This window comes from Emys orbicularis, chromosome 1, assembly GCF_028017835.1.
Source record: "Emys orbicularis isolate rEmyOrb1 chromosome 1, rEmyOrb1.hap1, whole genome shotgun sequence".
NCBI classification, from domain to species: Eukaryota; Metazoa; Chordata; order Testudines; family Emydidae; genus Emys; species Emys orbicularis.
In genome coordinates this window covers 216518144-216543675 of record NC_088683.1, presented here as the reverse complement: position 1 = coordinate 216543675, position 25532 = coordinate 216518144, and the positions used below count along the sequence as shown (strand labels likewise).

Below are 25532 nucleotides of genomic sequence, written 5' to 3'. Positions count from 1 at the left end.
ATGTCAGTGGGTAAACACTCCATTGCCTTCAGACTTCTCTGGCCCTCAGCTTCAGCCCTCCAACTTAGATGTCAGAAGGCAACTCTCTCTGCAGGGCTCTGGACTTTAGCTCTCTCCAGCCCTCTGGATTTGGCTCTCTGGCTTGGGTAGGCCAGCCAACTAACTCCTCTTGCTGCTCTGCTCCTTTAGTCTTTCTCCAGGAACCACCAACAGTTTCCTTCAGGGACGTCCTGCCCTCTCTGGTCTCTGGAAGCTCTCACCTGCCAATCTCTCACTCCCAGGCTGCTCTTACCTACCCTCTCTTGAGGACTCTCCACTGTCTCTATCTCTCCCCATTTATATGGCCCAGATGCCTTCTTTAACCCCACTTGGAAGGCAACTGATGAGTCACCGGTGCACTGGATCCTGCTCTCTCTTAAAGGGATCAGTCAACCCGTAACAGGGTTGCTGATAATTCTTATGAGTCCTTCCCTGCACTGTATAAAAGTCCCTTGAGAAAATGTTCAGTTAGAGGATAGGCAAAAAAGAGAAGACATTCCAGAGAAACAGGAGAAGCTAAAATGACAAGAAAACACCTAAGGTAACTAGATAGAGCAGAAATCCCAGAACAAGTTGTACTGTAAAAAGCAATTAATTAAATTAACATTATTACTGGAAAATCAAATGAAAAACAGATTCTTAATTATTAGCTAATAAAGGACAAAAGAGTAGAAACAAAGAGTGTGATAAGGATGCTGTAAACAGAGTACATTCTTCCTGACCCTGACTAGTGATCAAGGGAGCATGGCATTAAACATTGATCTCTTATAGATCTTCTTGAGTGTTTAAATTTAAGAGTTATAAGGTGTCCAGAAGCATGGTGACCGCACCACATAAATGTTTAAAATAAATCAAAATAATAAAAAGTCATTACAAAATGGTTAGAGATGCTACACACAGAACATTTCTGATCCAAACTCATAAAAGCAGGGAAATGAAAAGTTAAGCCACTTAATGGTATGTACCATACCCTCTACTCCTCCATCGACCTTACCATTATCTCAAACACTACACACCCAAGACCAGGCACCACAACCTTCACTCTGCACATATCTCTTTAGCAAATATTTTTCCAAGTACACCTCTACCCCGATATAACGCTGTCCTCGGGAGCCAAAAAATCTTACCGCATTATAGGTGAAACCGCGTTATATCGAACTTTGCTTTGATCCACCGGAGTGCACAACCCCGCCCCCCCGGAGCGCTGCTTTACTGTGTTATATCCAAATTCGTGTTATATCGGGTCGAGTTATATCGGGGTAGAGGTGTACTAGAAGTTGTAGATGTGTAGCTCAGTAGTTGGCTGTGTTGGAAGAGGATATTTGGTAAAGGGTTCTGTGCAGAAGGGTGCTTAAAAGATGTAATGGAAAGCTAGGATAGATTTAATATTGTGGTTGTGGAACCCTTAGTGAAATTTCACAATAATTAGCCACCTCCTTTTACAGAAAGAAAAAGAAAGAAAAAAATGTGTGCCCTATTTTTGACCCATGTTAGAAAGCAGTCCTAACTATAGAGTCCCTACCAAGCGCCACCATAATAATAATTAAAGACATGAAGTTTTTACTTTTAATTGTATCTACATCATCACTTTTTTTATTGTCTTTCTGAACTTTTTGTCACAGGCACAGACAGGAAAGAGATAGTCATCTAACTAACATTTCCCTCTTAAGTTACCTTTTATGTTAGCTACCACTGTCATGGTGATGACATTCAACTGCATAGTGTACAACAGCTCTGAAGACTTCTCCCTATCAACTTTGAGCAAGTAAATCTGTGATCATTACTTCAATTTCTCTTTTCAGCAGAGACTTTCAATTTGTATCCATTATTGTCCAAAATTTTGGATTCAGCCCTGAAGTTTCTTTTACCATCCCATTCAACGTTGACAAATTTGCCTGTTGCCACCAACACAACATTGCCTCTGTATACAACTAACTTAACTCTCTCTCTGCTAAAATTCTCCATCTATGCCTTCTTCTGTTACCTCACTGTGTGAAAGTCACTTTGTGTTTCTGCTTCTCCATCTGAAAAAAAGGGTTAATATTTACTGTCCTCACAGGAGTTTTGTGAGGATAAAATGATGTTTCTAAAAGTCTTTGAACATGCAAAATTGCTATTTAAATGCTAAATATAATTACAATCTTCTCTTGCAACCCCCTTATTTTGTGTTTTCCCAAGTTCCAGTTCTCCAGAGGCCAGCATGTAAAGTACGCTAAAGCTTGCTCCCTCACTTGTACCAAGTAATAGGACCCATCTTCACTATCCTCAAACAGATGATTCATTTTTGAATCCCATTCAAAACCATTCTCTTTGCCTGTGTCCATGGATCTGTTCTAGCCTACCTCTCTATTCATTTGTCTATCTACTCCTCTGCCTCTTCTAGCAATGACTTCCTCTCAGTTCCTTCACATAATCTCATCATTAATCCTGAGTTTTATCTACATCACTTGCATTCTTGAACAACTTTCTTTTATCAGTTTTACTGTCTCTATCTATTTTCAAATCCCCTCTGAACGTATCTTTCTGCCTTGCGTGAAACTCTTATTTTTGCTTTTCCTCCACTATTATTTTTTTCATTTTAACTTTGTAATTGTATCATTTAATTCTATAACATGCATTTTCTATTCGTTTGTATGAACTACACCATTATAAAAAATTAATTTTGTAATATTGTGTACAGTCCATGTAAATGTAGACCGTGTTTTACTTTATACCTTAGGTCACTTTTTCTTACTTTAAATAATACCATTAACAAAGAAAAGTATTACAAAAGGCAAAGTTAAGTAAATTAGCAGACTGAGTTGTATAAACAAAGGTTTTTAAAAGTGTATTTAAAACAACCATTTAACCTCTAGTTTTCCCTTGCTCTGAAGCCTAATGTTAGAGAGGCACTGTGGTCTGGTCAATAGGGTACTGGACTGGGAGTAAGGAATCCTGGATTTTGTTCCCAGCTCTGACCTACTGTATGAAGACTTGGGCAAGTCACTTCACTTCTCTGAGTCTCTGTTTCCCTTCCCATCCTTTGTCTGTCCTATTTGTTTAGTTTGTAAACTCTTTGGGACAGGGACTGTCTCTCAGTATGTGTATGTACAGAGCCTAGCCTATCAGAATGGGCCCTGATTTCTGCTGAGGCATCTAGGTGCTGCAGAAGTATAAATAGTAGTAATAGGCTGCCAACATACACTTTCGGTGATTTATCTGAGGTCAATCCAGACCTTTAATTTACTTATTTTTAATGGATGAATAGATCTAAAATGAAAAAGTATTAAAAAAAGCAAATAAATCTTCTCAGACTGCAGAATCTTCCAATCATCCTGTAATCTAAACTTTATTCTAGCTAACCTTGACTAAAACATAACTGCTACCAGTGATAAAGTATCTGTCACTTTCCAAGTAATTTCCCCCCAGAAACAGACTAAAATTATCTAAGATCAATTATTTTATTTTAAGCAAATCTTAATTTATGTATATTAAAATCTAAAAAAACCACAGAAATAAAATCCTAAGTTCAAAGCTATCCTTGCAATTATAGAGAACAAAGAACTTAAATTAGAAGTAAAAACTTATCTTAATACACCTACTGTTGGCATTTGAAATGGTAACTAATTTTCAATAGACTATTCTTCTAAGACTTCACAATCTCAAAAGATTTGCCAGAAAATACTGATAATGAGCTAAGGTAGCAAGGTAAAATCACCTGAAAGTACCCTAATATTGTAAACAAACTGATGTGCATTATTATTAGTAATGTTTCTTGTTATTTCACCACCAGCAGCAACAGAAAAAACCTGCTTTTTGAGAGTAATAGGAGACATTAGTGGAAAGTTTAATAGACACAATTTTCTTCAAACTCTTTGCAATGAAGCTTGAAATCAAAACTTCAAAGACTCACGTCTACAAAACCAACTAGATAAGAGCATTAGTAGAATTTCTTGAAAAAGCTATTTTCATTTCTTCTTTAAACTAGAGAGGCTTGCAGCATGGATATATGATCAATGAAGATAAAAATGAATCACACTTTTATATCAGTAACACAAATGCTGGCATCTCTTTTCAAATTATTTTAAAAAATGTTTACTCTAAGAGCTAATTCCTGTGCCTTATGCACTAGGGACCCAATCCTGCAAATGCTTGTGCCGTAACTTAACTTTAAGCATGTGAGTAGTCCCATTCACTTTAGTGGTACTACTCAGGTGCTCACGTTACACAAGTGCTTAAGTGTTTGCAGGATCAAGGCCTAAGTCCTCCACTTGGTGCTGAGTAGTAAGATGGTGTTTGGAGAGGCTTCTATAGAATTGTTGTTACCACTGTGCATACTAAGTTTGCTGCTCTGTTAACTGATATTTGAAGAGTCTTCTAGTCAAGAAGTCTAGGAAGAGTGTATTTTACATCCAAAACTCTACAAAGGCAGGGGTTATCGAGTGCGACTGCTTCCTCGTTGTGTTTAAAGTTTGGGCCTTCAAGTATATGAGGGACTGCATCTCTGTCTCTCAGCTTCTTTCTGCTTATGCACAATTTCTTAAAAAAAGGCTCTAAAAAGTGATGGGTATGGAAGGCAGGGAGCACAGATCAGTATTTCTGATATATTCAAAGAACTACATTCACTGCTAAGTAACCTTTTGTTAGAAAAAGATATCACTTTTGATGCAAAATGATATTATTACTAGAATTATAACAATTCATTATTATAATTTAGATTAATACAAAGTTGCCTTTTTCTTTTCTGAATGTAAGGAGATATTTACAACAGTGTTCATGTATATGATGCTTAGAGATTATAGTAGCTCACATTCTTCTATTTTTGCATGCAGACATTAAATAAGCATATAAACTAGACAAAGAAATTCATAGGAAAACTCTGCTTTCTGTCCACAGTTGATAGTCACCAAGATTCTCAGAGAATATGACACCTACTTATCTATAAAATCATATTTATTTCCTACATTGTCTGTTTGCACAGATCCTGGAATGCAGCTTTATAAACTTTTATTTTGCTTCTAAAATTTTCATATTATTTTCCTTTATATAATGTTGGAAATATTTAAATAAATGCTATAGTGATTTGTGCCCTGCATAGTATATTTGGTAGGACTCTTTCATAGCAAGTTGTAAACATGATTACTATAGAAGGTTGTAAATGAAAGAACTATTTTGTCAGAAGACAAACAACAGTAGCCATCTCCAAGTATACAGGATACATCTTCTTTGTTTCAAGACACCCAGTCTGGCATTAATATGGTCCTTATCTTATTACATTTGGGAAATGTTTTATAGAAGTTATCTTCTTAAATCACGGTTCCACTTAAAGTGAAGTTATCTATTTATTCCTCAACTGCTTAACATTGTCTTAGCCTTGTATGAGTTGTTTATTTGCACTGTTTTGTATCTAAATGCAAGCATTTCATACAATGCCTCTGACAACATTGCTATAAGAATGTATGAATATTTTATGTTTATAGAATCAAAAAACCTTACCATAACTTGTAACTAAAATAAGAATCCATTTGAATATAGTTATATTTATTTATATTTATTGATTGGCTTCTGTTAAGAAACTGAATTAAATAGTTTTTGTTCAGATTCTTAGGACTTAGTTTATAAATGGGTATAAAATAAGTGATCTTAACTGTTTAGATTACTTTGATAAATTAAACACAATTCACTGACTTTTCCTTTGTCCATTATAAAATGTTTTAGTTGTCTGGTATACTAAGGCAGGATTCACTACTGATTTGGAGTAATAGTTTATTTCAGCCTTAATTTACCTGGGAAATGTGTTCTCCTAACCCCCCACAGCACAGCAGACCCTTAAAATTGTAATCTCTGCTGGAAGCTCTCCAAAAGACAGACATAAAAAAGAGACTGTAACTGAAATAACCATTGGCAATTGCTTGTTTATGTTTCTTTTACTTTTTCTCTTTCATTTACCCCTTTATTAATAAATTAGTCATATTTTGCTTGACTTTAGCTCTAGTGTCCCTAACACATAAAAAGGTCACATTCAAATAGTGGAGTTCATATCCTTGACTTGGTATTGAGAGAACCCATTTCTATGATATGGCCTACCATTGCTTGTTTCTCTACATAATAACATTTTAGTAATTTGCATAATAAAATTAGTTGGTGCTTAACACCTTAAAACACTGCTTTTTTTGCCACACTATTTCCCGTTTGTCAGTACAGACCCTCAGTTTTGGGAGGTTAATTAGCAGTAACAAAGAGGTGGTTCTGCTCTTCCAAATTAGGCATTATATCTGACTGCCAAGTCAAGAGAAAAATGCTGCATAAACATATTAATTTAATTACAGTTTGTAGAACCACTTATCTTGTTGACAGACATTTCTGAAATACGCAGAAGAGGCTGCTTTAGATGTGGCAAAATACATTTTGAAAACATTAGGTACTGCTATGTGTTCTGATATTGATTCTCCTTTTAACTTATCTCCATATGATTTACCTGGAATATGAGATCTGAAAATTCCACTGCTAGAACCAGGAAATCTGAGAACTAAGAGGAGCTAGTAAACACTGGGTCAGTTGGAGCTGGAGAAGGGGTCCCATAAATAATATCAGCCCCAAATATACGGTACTAGAAGCAAGTGTGCTTACAACTCCTACAAAATCTGTTTTCTCTGATTTGATACCAACGGCACTTACAGATCCCAAGAATGGGACTTATACTGACAATATTCAAAGAAAGCCTGTGATTTCCTATAAAACAGGTTGGTTTGATATTCTGAGACAGTATCTCAGCAAATTTCAGGAATCCCCTTCTTTCCTGTCCTGAAACAATCACATCAGTACTATTTGGTCTGCCATCAAAGAAGAATAACTTTAAAAGTAAGGCAAAATGTGTTAAATGATTTCTTCTGTGTTTAAGCTACCAGTGTTATCACTGGTTTTGAAAAACAGCAGACACTTGACTGCTAACAGTGTTGCAAAAAGAGAAAAACAACAATCAAACAAAGCTTGAAGCTACATACAAATCTTTTGAAAAATCAACCAAAAGACAAGCTCTTGTACACATATGCAATAAACATTTGGCTATGCATTATTCACAGGCACGTGGCTTGGCACATCAAATATGCATTTCATTTAAAAATGAATGATGATAGGGGTTTATACGGATTGATAATGAAATTACCCATAATAATAAACATACCAGTGTTTGCTGCATCAACAGTTTGTGATGTCTCTGTTGACAATTTCTGAAGGGCCTGTTCACCATCTGTCTCCTCCGGTGAGCTGTTATGTCGAGACTGCTGTTGTTCTTCAACTTCGACAATAAATGAAATTACACCTAAAACAAATAGGTACCAGATGTTATATTAACCAGGACATTAGTTTTATAAGATTGTCTGCCAGACTTATATTAATGTTGCTGCTGCTCTGAACTAATAAAATATGAGGCAAAATCTAAATTCCAGGTGTCAGCTATCCAATTATAATTGATTGTGAAAAAGAATACATCTTTGATGAGTTCAAGGAAATGAACCCTGCTTCCAAATTTTTTTTTTCTTTCTTCAAAAGGATAATTATTTTAGCAGCTTACACAAAATAATTAAAGGCCAGTAATAAGGAATGTAGATATATTATCAAAGCCCGCACCGCTTCCTGTAGCTCCCATTGGCTGGGAACGGCGAACCGCGGCCACTGGAAGCTGTGGGCGGCCATACCTGCGGACAGTCAATGTAAACAAACTGTCTTACAGCCTGCCAGCGGATTACCCTGATGGGCTGCATGCGGCCACGGGCTGCAGGTTGCCCACCGCTGGCTTAGAGTGTTGATGGTCTCCGTGATTTTTTTTTTTTTAATCACTGACCACAGTAATCTGGTTTTGCTGTTGCCATCCAATATATGTCATTGCTTTAATTTTCCTGAGCAATCATGTATGACTGTCATACAATTTTGGGATTGAACTTGTTTTGAAATGGAATATTTAGTGACTATTAAATACCCACAGACAGCAAAATTAGGCTTTGTTTACTGCACTGGCAAATGACCCATTTGATTAAAAATAAAGAATTTTATTTAATCTTAAAGAAAGTACAAGCTCCAATACATACATGGTTGCTTTACGCGATACTGATGACACTCCTAAACATTTGAAAGAGCAGCTTGGAAAGACCTAGGCTTTGTTACTTGCATTATGTGCCTCTAAATATGCACTTTAATCAACACATCTTCTTCAAAGGACTATATTTTCCTACTAATTGACTTTTGTCACACTCAGTATTTTATTAGATTCTAGAGACACTTAAAGCTGAAACAGGTCTACTAGTTGCATTTTTAGGTTCTGCACCAATTTTTCAACTTTCGACTTGGTACATCAATCAGCATATGGCATAAGGTTTTAAAATAGGTTTAATGTTTGCCTCTTGTACTTTCCATAAAAACAGTTTATTTTGTTGCATTTAGGCTTATTTTATAATACTCTATAATGAGACATTATACTCTTTAATACTCTTAGTGTTCATTTGAAATATGTTCCACAGGGAGCTTTTTTAATTGTATCTTATTAAGTGTTTGGTGCATTACCTAGCTGGGCAAAATATTCATGGTAAAATTTATTTTGATTGAGTTCTTTTAAAGTTCATGAAACATTTAGGAAATTGGGGCAGTTTTATAAAATTTCCAAAGAAATTTTATGAAAAAGATTTTTGACTATTACGATGTCTAACACCACTCTGTGGTACAATTCTGCATTTGTTTCTTTTCTTTTTTTCCCCCTCAAATTTTGAGCTGAGTTGGTTGGTTGTAATGGATCACATCAGCCAGATGATATTGGTCTGGTTCCCTGATTGAATGAGCTCACCTTGTTGTCAAGAGGTTTGGCTGAAGCCATTTTGATTCAGTTTCTCGGAGGGAGTAGCTGCATTTGTGTACTCTCTCTCAGCTAGCCAGAAAAAAATATATATTATCAGCTGCAGTGTGCTGCAGTCCTTACTACAGTATGTGTGGGGGAGTTAACTGCCCTTCAGCTCAAAAGTACTTCCCTTAATCACATGCTTCCTCAAATGGCTCCTGTCACTTGGTGCCTACTGCATTCTCATATAATTTTGGTGAGAATCAGTTTTAAATCAACAATGGCTTCACTCTTATGTTAATATTATTATACTAATAAGATGGTCAAGTGAAAGAATGAAAAAAGAGAAACAAAATATAGCTGTAAGTTTTATGGTGGCCCACTCAGCTGTAGTCATGAGTCACAGTACAGTCTCCAGAAGCAAAATAGTTCTGCTCTTTCTCCTCTGGTGTTTTGGCCTACTATGTTAGGTGGATTCCACATCACATTCACCAGGTTTCACGTGCCAAGAAATAAAAAAAAATGACTTGCACTAAGATGCTGGGTTACTTTCAGTCTTTATACTGAAACGAAGCATATCAACTTCAAACTACTGTAGTCTCTTTTTCTGTGCTAGATAGCATCTGAACAGTACCACCATATTGAACCAAAATTGAAAACAATAAAAAGCAGACATGCATTTAAATGTAGAGGAATGGACCATTTTCTTTTTTAATGTCAGGGTGTTAGTCTCCAGAACATAAGGGTTTCCCCTTTAAAGAATTCTATAACTCCCTGTGGGGATGGATCATCCTTACGCCAACCTAATGGAAAGTTCCATAAGAAGGTAAGGGTCACGATGGGACACTTGCCAGGCAATGGCTCATGGCCTTGTAAAACAAAGGCGCCCCCTGGTGGTCTAGGGATTATATAAGATGAGGTAAACAAGGTAATAAATCATGGCCTTGTGTAAGGCCCCCTGGTGGTCTAGGGATTATATAAGATGAGGTAAACAAGGTAATAAAACATGGCCTTATGTAAGGAACGGTTGAACCAATCGGTGTGGGGCTATACATGTGATAAACACATGATTCTCCTTCTTGTCCAATCGGTAGATGTGTGATTATAGCCTAATTGTGTTATGTAATGTTGAGAAAAACTATAAAAGAAAGCTTGTAATAAACAGGATTCGATTCAGCTTGCAACCACATTGGTCGTGTGCTTTATCCGCTCCGCATGGGACCCCACAAATGGTGACCCCGACGTGATTCGGCTTGGACATCGAGGCAGCCGACTGAAGCGTTCGGTGAGAAAAGGCGGAGGTGGCAGCCGCAGCAGGAGGTACCGGAGGATACCGGCTCCTGGTCGTCCGAGAGAGACGTTCGTGAGCTCACAGGTGAGCGGCTGCATTTGATAAAATGGGCTCTGCTTTGTCTGCAGAGGAGGAGACGGTGCATGATTTTTTATTACGCATCGCTGAAAAGCGGGGAGAGAAGCTTCCCTCTGACGCGTTGTCCCGTTTGCTGAAATGGGGACAAAGACGCGGGTTTTTTGTTACACCAAATACTGTCTTTGATAAGGCAGTCTGGGAGAGTCTAGGCTCTGACCTCTGGGAGTCGGTCTCTCACGGCAACAAGGAGGCCGTGTCATTGAGCCAAATATGGTGCAAATCTAAGAAACTGATAGAGACGCTTGCGGCAGAAGCCGAGGTCCAGTCAGCCATTAATGACCTCTCTTGGCCAAAAGAGGAGCCGCCTTGTGTGTTGTCGATGGGAGCCCGTGAGTTCTTTGGGGGTGAGGACACTATCATACCACTCATCCCCAGTGCACCCGAAGTTGATTCTAGTACCGTCCCGTTACCGGACGACCCCGCGGATAGAATGGAGGTCTCGAGCCCAGAAGGGGATAAGTCACAAGAATTTCGGGCGGAAATGTACAAACAGGGCCTTCAGCTACAGGACATGCTGAATCAGTTGTCCCATTTGGCTGGTGAGAGCCATCCCCCGCAGTCCCACACATTGCGAGCCCTGAACCAGCCTGGCTTTCCTGTCACCGATACTGTTTGTACCCCAGAGTTCCGGGCGGAGTTCCAGGGGCAGGGTGAGCAGTTGCGGAATAGGTTGGAAAAAATGGCGGAACCGGGCTTATCTAGCTTTGAAAGGACATATAGGAAAAAACCACCGGATAAGATCCCTCCGGCGGATGATGTAGCTACCCCGTCCTCGTTGTGGTTTGTGGGGCTGCGCGATTAGGTGCACCGGACGGGATAACGTGTCCACGCACCGGCCACTGGATGTCACCAACCCGTTTGCCCCAAAGCCTCCGGCATACTCATCCGATGTTTCCACCGATGCGGGTCTCCGGTGGGTTCCAGCGAAGTGGGTCCGGCCGTGGCTCAAGACACGAATTGCTGAGGAGCCCGACGCCGCCACGCAGGAGCCGGACGACGACCCCGCGACACCGGACCTGCACTTGTTGTTTGTCACAGCCTAGACACCTGATAATGCTGTACTTCTATTTGTTCGGACTCCTTATCATAGGAGCGGGGGTCTTTGTATGTCCAAACTCTGTACCTTTTGTTAACCCACGACAAAATGTTTGGGTCACCTGGGCGAACCAGACTGGCCAAGAAGCCTTTTTGCTTGTCCATGGCCACTCCATCGGATCCCTTTAGAAAATGTCTTATTGGCTATCCTTATTTACACCCCGATGGTTTTCGTGGGTATTTACGTAATATTACGTTTCTTAATAGTTCCTTATTTAAGAAAAAGGGGGGAGGTGTGGGGATGTATCATCCTTACGCCAACCTAATGGAAAGTTCCATAAGAAGGTAAGGGTCACGATGGGACACTTGCCAGGCAATGGCTCATGGCCTTGTAAAACAAAGGCGCCCCCTGGTGGTCTAGGGATTATATAAGATGAGGTAAACAAGGAAATAAATCATGGCCTTGTGTAAGGCCCCCTGGTGGTCTAGGGATTATATAAGATGAGGTAAACAAGGTAATAAATCATGGCCTTATGTAAGGAACGGTTGAACCAATCGGTGTGGGGCTATACATGTGATAAACACATGATTCTCCTTCTTGTCCAATCGGTAGATGTGTGATTATAGCCTAATTGTGTTATGTAATGTTGAGAAAAACTATAAAAGAAAGCTTGTAATAAACAGGATTCGATTCAGCTTGCAACCACATTGGTCGTGTGCTTTATCCGCTCCACATGGGACCCCACAACTCCCCACCACAAAAATCCATTTCTAAATACCTAATTTTACAGATTTCTGAAATTATACACACTATGAAACCTATGGATACCACTTGAATAAATGGGAAGTTTTGCAAACACCAGGAAATGGAGAGTAATATAGAAAGTGGTCTTAATAGAGGTTAGGGGCATAATCAGGAAACAAAGAGATTCAATCAGCAAAAAAAGCAGGTTAATTAATGTGGGATAAAACAGTCAGGTCAGGGCAGTCCTACATTACCGCTTAAGTCAATCTACTTTACATCACTCATAGCACCAGTGTGGACAGCGCAAATCTTAAACCGAATCAATGCATGATCACTCAATCCAAGGTTATTTCCTATGACCAGCTCTTCTATGATTCCTCACTACTTGCCAAAACCAAGTCTAAAATTGCATCAGCTATGGTTGGTTCGGTGACAATGTTATGAAGAAAACTGTCATCTAACACATCCAGGAATAACTGGGGCTGATCACTATTAGCAGTATTTATTCTTCACTCTACATATGGGAAGTTAAAGTCTCCCATCACAACACAAGTCCCAAAAGTATTTCTCTCTCTAATAACATCAAAAAAAATCTCTGTCCTTATCTGACCCTGGGGGTCAAAAGCAAATCCCAACACTATCCCATTAGGGCCTCTTTTACAATCTTTCTCCAAAGTGATTTTGTTCCAAAAGATTCTGTTTTGTCCAGACTATCGCTTTTCTTTACTATTCACCACTTCATTGATGCACAACACTACTCCATCACCTTTACCTTTATTCCTCTCTCTCCTAAACAGCACATATGCTTCCATACCTGTATTCCAGTCATGAGTACTTAATCCCTATATGTGCTTTAACCTCCTGCACCAGTAGTTCCAGTTCCTCCATTTTTATTGTCCAGACTCCTTGCATTTATGTACAATCATTTTAGTTGTTTCTCTCAAACCTCATATGATTTTCTAGCCAGATTAAATTTAGTCCTTTCACTAACTGTAACAACCTACCTGACTCAATATTTGTATTTACTTTCGCCTTGCTGTCCATTCTCTTACCTTATAGTGTTTAGTATCCCTTGCTGTATCTCCTGTGTATTGAAGCCAGGTGTGGAGATTTCATGAGTCTCTCGCACCCATCTCCATTCATCTCCTAGTTTAAAGTCCTTATGATCGATTGTGTGCCTGCCTTGATCCTATCATATTAATATACCAGGTACTCAAGTGGAGTCCACCTGTAAAGAAGAGCCTTCTTTGTGTAAATGCCTCCCAGTGGTCCATCATCCCAAAATCATCTTCATAGCACCAGTACCTTGAGCCATCTGTTGGATCTTCATTATCTTTCCACATTTTGCCCTCCTTCATTATTCTACTGAAAATCGCCTGAGCTTCCACTTCTTCAAGCATCTGATCCAGCTAGTGTAATCATCCTTGATCCACTCCAGTGGGAACCTAGCAGTGTAATTTGTCCTGACCCACAGCAGAATCAGCAGATTTTCACTGCTCCCATCAGGATCCTTTTCAGCCTTCCATCCACAACTCAGATCCTTGTTCCTGGCAGACAGTTCATTCTTCTGTTCTCTAGATCTGGTGATAGGCTGCCGCCTGTCGACTCTTCTGAGTATAGAGTCCCTGGTCACCTAGACATGTCTCTTCCTGGTGTTGGTATGAATCTGTTTTATGTTCTCTCTCGCAATCCCCTGTACATCCTCATTTTTCCTTAGGCTCCAGTCCCTGGCCTTCAATATCTCTTCCTCTCTTCTACAGGCACTGGCTTACCTTCTTTTTTTCCTTGCTACCCCATCATCTGCCTGTTTCTTCTCCTCCTCATCCCTTAGTGCAGCAAATATGTTACTCACCATGATTTCATCACCACTAGTTGGTCTCTTCCTCTGCCTGGTCCTCGTGGTCACGTTCTTCCATGGGTCACCCTCCTTTTCTGGGAGTCTGCCTTCCTGGTCCTTTTGTTTGACAGGTGTCTGCAAATCTTGAGTTGTCTATACCACCTCCTTTCTTGCATACCTTCAAAGCCCCATCTGAATTCCATCATAGTCTCCAGCTGCAACTCTAATTCTTGAATCTTCTCTGTCTTTGAAAGAACGAATACTAAAATACTGGAGTGTGAATTTGATATTAGGTCTCCAGAGGTCAAAATGACAGTGTAGGTTAAATCTGAGGAGGCATCACGTTACAGAGCACAAACAGTGAAAGACAGACCATCCTACTGTCAGTGGGAGCAAAATTCAGTGGGAGAAAAACATAAACATAATGTAAATGATAACTGGGTGTTTAGGATTCTTTATTGTGATTTATTTATGATTTATTAGATGCCAAATACAATTATTGTTCCTCAGTCACCAAAGCAATTCTTCAGTTAAACCACCATCCTGGTTAAAAAGTGATGTGCAAGTACTGATTAGATAGTTATTTATTTATTTTATTATTTATCTATAACAAATGGAAAAATGGGGAGATTGACAGCAATGAGTACAAACTGGCAGCTAGTTAATAATCTATAGCCATTAAGATTAATGACAATAAGAAGTTGTTCTTGAAATATAATCAGGAACAAATGAAATATTAACAATGGCATAGGTCCAATACTAGATAAAGATGGTACAATTGTCAATCATGCTGTAGAAAAGGCAGAAGTATTCAATAAATATTTCTGTTCTGTGTTTGGAAAGTAGCAGGATGATTTTTCATGTGTTGCAGTGATAGTAAAATACTTTCTATTCCATCAGCAACTAGAAAGGATGTTAAAAAGCAACTATTAAACATTTTTAAATGAGTTGGAATGAATAGCTTGCACCTAAAAGTATTAAAAATAATTGGCAGAAGAGCTCTCTGAATCATTAGTGTTAATTTTTAACAAATCTTGGAACACTTAGAAAGTTCCTGAGCACTGAAATGACGCTAATGTGCAATATTTAAAAAGTAAATGGGATTAGCACAGTAACTACAGGCCCATTAGACTGACTCTGACACCAGGCAAAATCATGGAAAGATTGATATAGTTACTCTATCGGTAAAGAATTAAACGATGGAAGCATAACTAATGTCACAACACTATTTTATGGAAAATAAGTCTTGTCAAACAAGCTTGATATTTTCTTTGAGACTAACAATTTGGTTGATAAAGGTAACTATATTGATACAATATATTTAGCCTCCTCTCAGACATTTGCTTTAGTCCCATGTGACATTTTGACAAAAAATAGCACTAAGCAAAAATCAATGCATCCCATATTAAATTAGTTAAAACTGGTTATCTGATCAATCTAATAATTTACATGGGAAAATCACCATCCTGCGAAGGTGTTTCTAGTTGGGTCCCACAAAGATCTAATGCTGTTCAGTATCTTTATCAGTGATCTAGAAGAAAACATAAAATCATTGCTGGTAAAACTGCAGATATTGGTGGAGTGTTAAATAATGATTGGGACAGGTCAATTATACAAACTGATCTGGATTGCCTGTTAAGGTGGACTAATTTGAACAACATGTGTTTAATATAGCCAAATGGAAGGTCATACATCTAAGGGCAAAGAATTTAGGTCAGGCTTACAGGATGGGGACAGGATCCTGGAATGGAGTGACACTGAAAAGGCAATTAGGGGCAGGTTAGATAACCAAGTTAATGAGAGCTATCAGCATGATGCTGTAGCTAAGAGGGCCAATGCAAACCTGGGAGGCACAATCAGAGCAATATGGAGCAGGAACAGACAGGTAGTATCAGGTCTATATACAGCATTAATAGGACCATTACTGGAATACAGCTTACAGTTTTGATGTACATACTTCAAGAAGAATGTTGACAAATTGAAAGGGTTCAGAAAAGAGCTACAAGAATTATTCAAGGACTCGAAAGCATGCCTTATAGTGAAAGACTTAAAAAGACCAGTCTATTTAGCTTATTGAAGAAAAGGTCAAGAGGTGAGTTGATCATGATCTAAAAGTACCTCTGTGTGGAAGAGTTTTCTGAGACTAGACAGCTCTGTATTCTAGCAGACAAAGACACAATGAGATCCAGTGGTTGGAAGCTGAAGCTAGAGAAATACAGACTGGAGTGGAGATAAAATGTGTTTGGTTTTTTAAACAGTGAGCGTAACTAACTATTGGACAACTTTCATAGGCATGTGGTGGATTCTCCAGCACTCGCAGTATTTAAATCAAGACTGGATGTCTTTCTAAAAAAATATGTCATAGTTTAAAAGAGAAGTTATATGTTTGATTCAGAAATTATTAGGTGCGCTTCTATTCTCTGTTACACAGGAGGTCAGACTAAATGATCAGAATGGTCCTTTCTGGCCTTAAAAATCTCTGAAAGTTGCTGGGAATTAATAGAAATATAACAAAATATTAAAGGACAGGAAGAACAGTGTCACTGTATGAGAAAATATTTTAAACACTAAATAACATCTGTATAGTTAGAACAGAAGACCACACGAACGGCCAGACTGGGTCAGACCAAAGGTCCAACTAGCCCAGTATCCTGTCTTCTGACAGAGGCCAATGCCAGGTGCCCCAAAGGGAATGAACAGAACAGGCAATCATCAAGTGATCCATCCCCTGTCGCCCAATCCCAGCTTCTGGCAGAAGCTTATTTACTTTCTCCACACCAGTCATGATTTTATAGACCTCTATCATATTCACCCTTAGTCGTCTCTTTTCCAAGCTGAAAAGTTCCAGTCTTATTAATCTTTTCTCATATGGAAGTTCCATACCCCTAATAATTTTTGTTGCCCTTTTCTGAACCTTTTCCAATTCCAATATATCTTTTTTGATATGGGGCGACCACATCGATACGCAGTATTCGAGATGTGGGTGTACCATGGATTTATATAGAGGCAATATGACATTTTCTGTCTTATTATCTATCCCTTTCTTAATGATTCCCAACATTCTGTTTGCTTTTTTGACTGCCGCTGCACATTGAGTGGATGTTTTCAAAGAACTATCCACAATGACTCCAAACAAAATAACAACCAAAGAGTGGGAAAAGCGTCTCCATTCTTATTTGTCATCCAAACTCACCTACAGGTGTAACCATGTTTTCACTTTACTCATAGGGATGTTAACCTTGGACCCTTTATCCCTGTTTTCTAAGTATTTTTCTTGACTTTTATGCCATATATCTATTAAGATATGAACTGGGTTTGCAAAATATAATGGTTGGGATTTTCAAGAGCTTTCATTGTTGGATTACGACTCCTATTGACAACAGTAAGACTCCTATTGACTTTAGCAGGTGAAGAGTTAGGCCAATGCTGAGGGTTTTTGAAAATACCACTGTTTCTCAGCTGTCCTTCAGCACATATGCATTTCAGAACAAAAATACTAAATACTGAACTATGAGTAGCAACTGGAAAAAATAGTTCTTAAATACACATTAAAATGTAAGGAAAGAGCACCACAATGAGATGGTTATTTTCCTTGTCAGATCATTCTTTAAGATGGTTTCTTGGTAAAAATATCATTGCTATTTTTTTAGTTTTAGGATGCAATATAAACCTTTTGTTCAACCGCAGCCCACATACTGATGCAGCAATTTTGTTTTATATTATTGCAAAAGAAGCAATCTCTTTAAACAGACAAAGGCGGTTTTATTTCCCATTAAAACTGCATTGGCAGCATCATATCTCACAATATGAGATTCATTGGCCATATACAGTAATACCGTACACTTTAGTGAAGTGGAAAATATTCAACTTTTTTCCTTTTCTATAAATGGACCATACTAACTGAAGGATTTATGGGCAAAATAGAAATTCTCTGAGCATGATTCTTTTCTAGTTTTAAACAGATAGTAAAATCCATTACTCTGCTCGCAATGTCCCAATATATTGTCTTCAGACAATGAAAGAAAGCTATTTTGTGCTGGAATTTATCACATTAATCTGAAAATATGTGGAATGGTTAGCTAGTGGTTTAAATACTACAGACATGTTCTTAATGAGTGTGACTGTCTTCTTAAAGATATAGTACAATAGCCTTGAAACAAATATTCAATGTGCATTAGAGCACTCTTTTAGTAAAGTGTGTTCTAAAATGATGGGGTCTAAATTAGCTGTTACCGCTCAGGAAAGAGATCTTGGAGTCATTGTGGATAGTTCTCTGAGAACATCCACTCAATATACAGCAGCAATCAAAAAAGCAAACAGAATGTTAGGAACCATTCGTAAAGGGATAGATAAGAAGACAGAAAATATGATAATATCACTATATAAATCTATGATATGCCCACACCTTGAATACTGTGTGCAGTTCCGGTCATCCCATTTCAAAAAAGATATATTAGAAGAAAATGTACAGAGAAGGGCAACAAAGTGATTAGGGGTATGGAACAGCTTCCATAGCAGGAGAGAATAAAAAGACAGACTTTTCAGATTGGAAAAGAGACGACTAAGGTGGGGATATAATAGAGGTCTATAAAATCATGTGGAGAAAGTGAATAGAGAAGTGTTATTTATCACCTTCACGTAACACAAGAACCAGGGGAGACTCAATTAAATTAATAGGCAGCAAGTTTAAAACAAACGAAGTACTACTTCACACAATGCAGTCAACCTGTGGAACTCATTGCCAGGAGATGTTGTGAAGGTCAAAAGTATGACTGGGTTCAAAAAAGAATGAGAAGTTCATGGAAGATAACTTCTTGGGGATCACTTGATAATTACTCTGTTCTGTTCATTCCCTCTGAAGCACCTGGCATTGGCCACTGTTGGAAGCCACTATGCTGAGCTAGATGGACCATTGATCTGACCCAGTATGGCCAGTCATATGAGTTCTAGGCTGGCTTTAAATTAATAAGTCTGATATATGAGGCTATGCCTTTGGTCAGTGTGGGAGAGAGGGACAAATCCAACCTGTTTTCTGAACGATGCTGTGAAACCAATTTACAATGAATTTATATAGAGAGAATCTTGACTTAAATAAAAGCGAGTGAAAGTTCCATACTGCTTCGGTAAACCTAAGTAGCTTGCTGGGAACAGAAGTTCGCAGACTTCAAATACAGGCAAAAAGGGAAATTGAACGTGTGTTGATACCTGTTGCCAGGCTAATGTGTAGGGCCCTACCAAATTCATGGTCCATTCTGGTCAATTTCATGGCCAGAGGATTTTAAAATTGGTCAATTTCATTATTTCAGATGTTTACCTCTGAAATTTCATTGTGTTGTAACCATGGGGGTCCCGACCCAAAATAGGATCGAGGGGGGAAGGTTTGCAAAGTTGTTGTGGGAGGGTCCCAAGATTGCCACCCTTACTTCTGTGCTGCCTTCAGAACTGGGCTCTGAAGGCAGCAGCCTCCGAGCTTCCTGCGGCTAGAGGAGGTTCCTGGAAGTGGATAAGATCTCCCCGTGCTACTGGGAGCACCCCAGCCAGGGGCTCCTAGCTGCTAGTCCAGACCAGTGGCAGATTAAGGCAGGGGCCCCTGGCCAATTCCTCCCCCCCCCAAAAATGGGTGCCCCAGCCCTGGAAGAAGCCCCAGAGGTGAAAGCCCTGACTTGGTCACCCCAAGCCCCAGCAGGAGCTGTGGGGGAAGAAGCCCCAAGCCTGGGCGCATTAAGCCTGTCTGCAACCACAGAGGATGAAGCCCAGAGCCAGCTGGAGCCACAGGGGGTGGAAACCCTGAGCCGGGTGCACCAAACTCCAGCTGCAGCCACAGGGTGGAAGCCCTGAGCCCAGGGTGTCTGGGCTGGAGCGGTTCGGGCGGAAGCCCCTAGGCCTGGGGCTGGAGCTGTGGGGGGCAGAAGCTCCGAGCTCAGCACCCAGAGCTGTGGCAGGAGCCACAGGGGGAGAAAGCCCTGAGCACGGTGCCCAGAGCCCAGCTCCCAAACTGCTGCAGTGCAGAAGTGAGGGTTTACCATCCTCACTTATGCACTGCCTCTGGAGGTGGGTCTGATCTCAGCAAGAGCAGCCATGCAGGGCAAGGACAACTCCTGTCCCTGCCCTGCACGGCCAGACTAGCAGCTAGGAGCCCCTTGCTCCCAGCAGCACAGGGAGATCAGATTTCATGGGGAAGGGCTTATTTCACGGTCCATGACACATTTTTCTCGGCCGTGAAATTGGTAGGGCCCTACTAATACTTATATGAAGCTCTCAAATTACCTCCTAGTCAAAAAGAAAAAACTGTAGGAAAACCAGCTGACGGATATAATTTGCATGTTATTCAGTGGAATTTCATGAAGTACTTAAAGTTGTACTATTCAGAATTTGTTATACTTTATTCTTAGGAAATGAGTTAAAAGTGTGATGTAACTGTATATATGAGGAAGGGCACAAGAAAGTTGTGTGCCATAACCTAAAAGTTAGTGGGCTCCGATTGGGTACTCGAGCCCAGGGTGCATGGAGGGGAGTGAGGACTGTATCTGAGGTCTTACTTTGCTCTGGTGAGAGATTCCAACTCAGGATTGAGACAAGATGGGAGCCTTCAGCTATGGACTGGAGCTGACCTGGTGGAGTAGGAGCAGGGAACTGCATAGGATTTGGCAGCAGTGAGCCAGATATCATCTGATTGGGTGGTGACCTCAGCAATCAGGGCAGCCCTCAACAGTCATCAGTGGAATGAACCAGACAAGAGACAGAGGCAGACCACAGCCATCCACAGCAGTCAAGTTAAAAAAGAGCTCCCCCCAATTTTTGCCCACTTTGCTTCACACTCATACTAGATTTATGAATGTGATTGAGGTGGATTGGGACTTTGCTTTGAATAAGAGCTGCAGGGACCCCTGAAAATAAACTACCAATTAATAGGTGAGGTTGTAGAAACTGCCTATATGCTGTCATTATCCTCAAATTACATTTTAAAGCTAAAATGACCAAATCTTTATACAAATACAAGGGCCGATAAATTAAATTAGAGAGCTCTGCCAGCAGAAGCCGCTGTACCATTCTAAATCATTAACTCTATAGGGTGTCATACAGCAGCCTCACACAATGTGGAGGTACTGAAGGGAAATACTGTTAAGCCAACAATGTACATAAACTATAGCATTCTGACAGCATTAGCATCCTCTTCATGAACTTATTTATATGGTGTCAGAGCTCCTGTTTTCTTCTAAAAGGAGCCCTGATGTGGCTTGGCTTGTTAGGGTAGGCAAATATACCACTCTCTTCCTAAAGTAGGGTATAGCTGTTCAAGGTAAAAATAACATAAAAAGACTTCCCACTAAATTTACAAAATACATAAAAATAAACTAAGGATGCTAAATAAAATTAGAAAATAGGCCCACTCCCACCCATCCAATTGCAGATCTTATTTGAATACAAAAGATACCACTGAATACAACTGTACAATCAAATGCAAGGGAGGGAAAGACAACTGAAAGAAAGAGGGGAAAGAGTACAGTTGATAACAAGTGGATTGGCAATACTGCAGCTAGTCTATTTTCTGTATGATTAGTCTCCCAATTGCCAATGCTAGCAAAAACTCTCTCTCTGGCCTTTTTCTTATAATCTAACAGAAACAGAATGATCTGCAAAAGAAAAGCTGCATGTATCTGGCACACAAATAAAGATAATCAATGGCAGGTTTCCACATGGAGCACATATTTGTTATTAATGTTCGAAAAATCTCTCCATATCCTCTCCTCCTCCATATTCTCTTCTTCCCTTTTTCTATTAGTAGGCATGTTGTAACATTTGTTTATTGGGCTGAAGCAGGTGTTTGTTTTAATGAAGGCAAGTCGCTCCATATTCCCCATGGAGAAGTAGTTACATATGTTGATGACTACAGCATAGGGGTGTCAAACATACAGTCCGTAGTCCCAGTCAGTTAGAAGCACAGTATGGTGTGCGATGTTTATCCAAAGAGTGAAGTGTAGAATTCTAGACCAATGTTCTATTGCAGCTGGTGGCAAGGAAGTTGATGTGCAAATAAAGGTCTCAGAGAATGAGGTATAGTGAAAGACTAGATGAAATGGGTGCAGAACTTATGGCCTATCGTTAGGAGTTTGGTCACTATGAAGTGCCTTCAGAGAACTCCTTCACCAGTAAGTTGAGACAGTGTGCAAAATAGGAGATGGAAATGAAGTTGCTGCTGTATCTAGTAAGGGAATCCAGAGTGCACTAAAGGAAATGTAATCAGTGGTGAATGTCGACTAACACAGCACTTTATGGTGTGATGAACTGCAATCTATACTGCTTAGCACAGACATTCCAGTGAGGAAAAAAATATTGGTCCCCAGCCACTCTGGAGGAGTAATAGCCTCTATCTGTTTGTGGAAGGCCTAATCCTGAGAAAAGATGAGCAGATCAAATGCCAGCATCTTTGCACAAGGAATCTTCAAACATTAGGGCTAGGTGTAATACTATTCCTAATAGTATTCTTAGCTCTTCTAGGCCTTTTTTTTTGGACACACTTTAAAGGGGAACTTCAACAAATACACCATTATAGTTGTGTTGCACAGAATGAGTAACTATTTAATGCTTTAGAAAAGAATATTTGGAAATCACTTTAACTTCATTTAGATTTTATAATCTATTACTTAGGAATGGATCACGGGGGACTTCTCTCTGGAGCCAGAACATTGTACGAACTGGTTATTACGTCTTATTTCTACATTAAGGCAAGTCTATGACTAAAATTAATTAGAGTATATAATCTTAGCCCAATCTTAGAATATTTCCAAAGAGATCTTTTAAGAATGATCAAAGCCTGAAAGGACTGACTTTTAAACTGTGTCCCTTTTCAGCACAATAATATTAAAATAGGAACCTGGAAAACACAAGAAATGTAATTTTACCATTGCAATTTCATGTGTAACACAATACACCCAGAAAAAAGTATGTTTGAATGTAAAAGAAAACTGAACTCCTTTTGCTCAGAACAGCAGTTTATATCATAAGAAGCACTTCATATCAAGTATAAATTGCAAAATGTATTTTAAAATTATATAAGGAACTAAATTAAAAGAATATGAAGGTTGCAAAGTAAAGCACCTTTAGGTTACAAAATACTAGAATTAAGGTTGCTTGTGCAGATGCATTATGATACTTTTAAATTACATAGTATTTTTTCCAGAGGATTAACAGTGCCACTCAATGAGTAGCTGTTCAATATTTATTTTTATCCTCATGATTCAACGTGTGGCCCCACGCATTATTTTCAACACAGTATCCAAATGCTGTACTGAACCCAGAATTATTAATTTCCTCATGGGCTTTTTAATGGTGCTCTCATCGTAGTATCTTAGTTCTTTACAAAAGTTAATGAATTTCTCTTCATAACACCCCTGTGAGTTGACAATGTAGTACTCTGCCCATTTTACACATGAAGAACTGAGACACAGAGATTAAAGCCAAAATTGTCATCAGTGTCAAATAATTCTGGGTGCCCAATTTGAGATGCCCAGTTCCTGATTTTTGGAGTACTTAGTATTTTATAGCACTTTATATGTTCAGAGCAGATCTCCCATTGACCTTGGTTGCAGTGACGAGCAGTCAGCCCCTCTGCAAAGTGTTTCAAGTTGGGTACTCAGGCCTGGTCTACACTGGGGGAATCGATCTAAGTTATGCAACTTCAGCTACGTGAACAACGTAGCTGAAGTCAATGTACTTAGATCTACTTACCGCACGCGGTGTCTTCACTGTGGTAAGTTGATGGCTGACGCTCCCCTGTCGACTCCGCCTACGTTTCACGCTCCAGTGGAGTAATGGAGTCGATGGGAGAGTGCTCGGTGGTCGATTTTTCGCATCTAGACTAGACGCGATAAATCGATCCCCCGCTGGATCGATCGCTGCCCGTCGATCCAGCACGTAATATAGACATGCCCTCAGAAAATAAGGAGCACACTGTGGATACCTGTGAAAATGTTGGTTAGCGTGACTTGCCCAGCATCACATAGGAACTCTGTCACAGAGGCAGGAATAGAATCCAGTTCTCCAGGGCAGTATTCTACTGCCTTAACCATAATACCATCCTTTCTCATGCCCATCTAAATAGGCAGACTTTTAAAATAAAATTAAATAAATAAAAAATACACAAACAACACTAAACACCTCTTTCTCTGCTACACAAAGCAGAGAGAAAGAACTCATGACTCTGTACTCACTGCTGAGATAGTCATAAAAGAACTTAGATGGAGTTGGGTGCACAGCTCATTAAGTAACTCATATCAAACATTCAGATCTCTTAGGATCATGCATAAGGCTACAAAAGACATTACTTCACAATGGGTTGTGAAATAGCGCCATAGGAGTACGCATACCCTGAGGGAGGAGTGAATCTGTGTTGCCAATACTGGAAAAAGAAATTTCTATTTACAGTCTCACTTCTGTAACTACTTGTTTCAGATTGTAGTCAGTAGACAACTGATCATTACTATGGCATTCTAATATTATCTACAATTGCTACTACTCAGCTGGTTAACACTGAAGTCAGATCCACTTTTTAAAACAACTGTCATTTATTCTTCTAAAGGAAAAATTCCCTTCCCAAAGGAAAAAAATGGGAATTTGGCCTTCTGTTCTTCAGCAATAGTCAGTGTTGATGTCTTATAATAAAATACTAGTATTCAGTACATACTGATGCTAAATCATGTGACAGTAAAATTAATTTTAGACATCCAAGTCTTTATCAGCACAAAACAGGACACTTCCCAGTTATCAAAGAAATAATTAAGCCATTGTGTTTCAATGCACGGGTCACTAGCACACTCTATTTCTACCCTGCCCTTGAGATAGAGAGAAAAAGACCAGACTGAAGAGCAAGGGCTCCTTCCATCTTTTGTAACTCAGAGAAATGGTGTCTCAGGCTAGGTCTACACTACAGCGGGGGTCCGACCTAAGATACGCAACTTCAGCTACGTGAATACCGTAGCTGAAGTTGCGTATTTTAGGTCGGCTTACCTGGCGGTGAGGACGCGGGAAAGTCGACCGCTGCCGCGCTGCCGCCGACTCCGCTGCCGCCTCTTGCCGAGGTGGATTTCCGGAGTCGACGGCAGAGCGATCAGGGATCGATTTTACCGCGTCTTCACTAGACGCGGTAAGTCGATCCCCGATAGACCGATTGCTACCCGCCGGATCGGCGGGTAGTGAAGACATAGCCTTAGATTACAGGACAAGAGCAGACTCCAGGCTCTGCTTTTAATTCTTTGGTGCCAGTAATGTTATTAAGTCTACATTTGTCCAATTTTCTTTGGAAAACTAGGCTCCGATCCTGCAAACACTTAAACATGTGTGTAACTAGGCACATGAGTGGTCCCATTCTAGTCAAACTACAGCGGGACTACTCTTGTGACTATAATTACATATGTCATAACTATAAAGGGAAGGGTAACAGCCCTCCTGTGTACAGTACTATAAAATCCCTCCTGGACAGAGACTCCAAAATCCTTTTACCTGTAAAGGGTTAAGAAGCTCAGGTAACCTGGCTGACATCTGACCCAAAGGACCAATAAGGGGACAAGATACTTTCAAATCTTGGTGGGGGGAAGGCTTTTGTTTGTGCTCTTTGTTTTGGGGGTTGTTCGCTCTTGGGACT

The 25532-nt window shown here is 39.6% G+C and overlaps 1 protein-coding gene across 1 annotated transcript in view; it reads right to left on the bottom strand.

Moving 5' to 3' along the window:
* The window catches only part of CFAP47 (cilia and flagella associated protein 47), a 704026-nt gene that overhangs the window by 273093 nt on the left and 405401 nt on the right, over positions 1-25532 (bottom strand). Inside the window, exon 50 of the mRNA XM_065423211.1 lies at positions 7202-7339. Within this exon, the coding sequence (XP_065279283.1) occupies positions 7202-7339 (138 nt within the window). The remainder of the gene's footprint in view (positions 1-7201; positions 7340-25532) is intronic.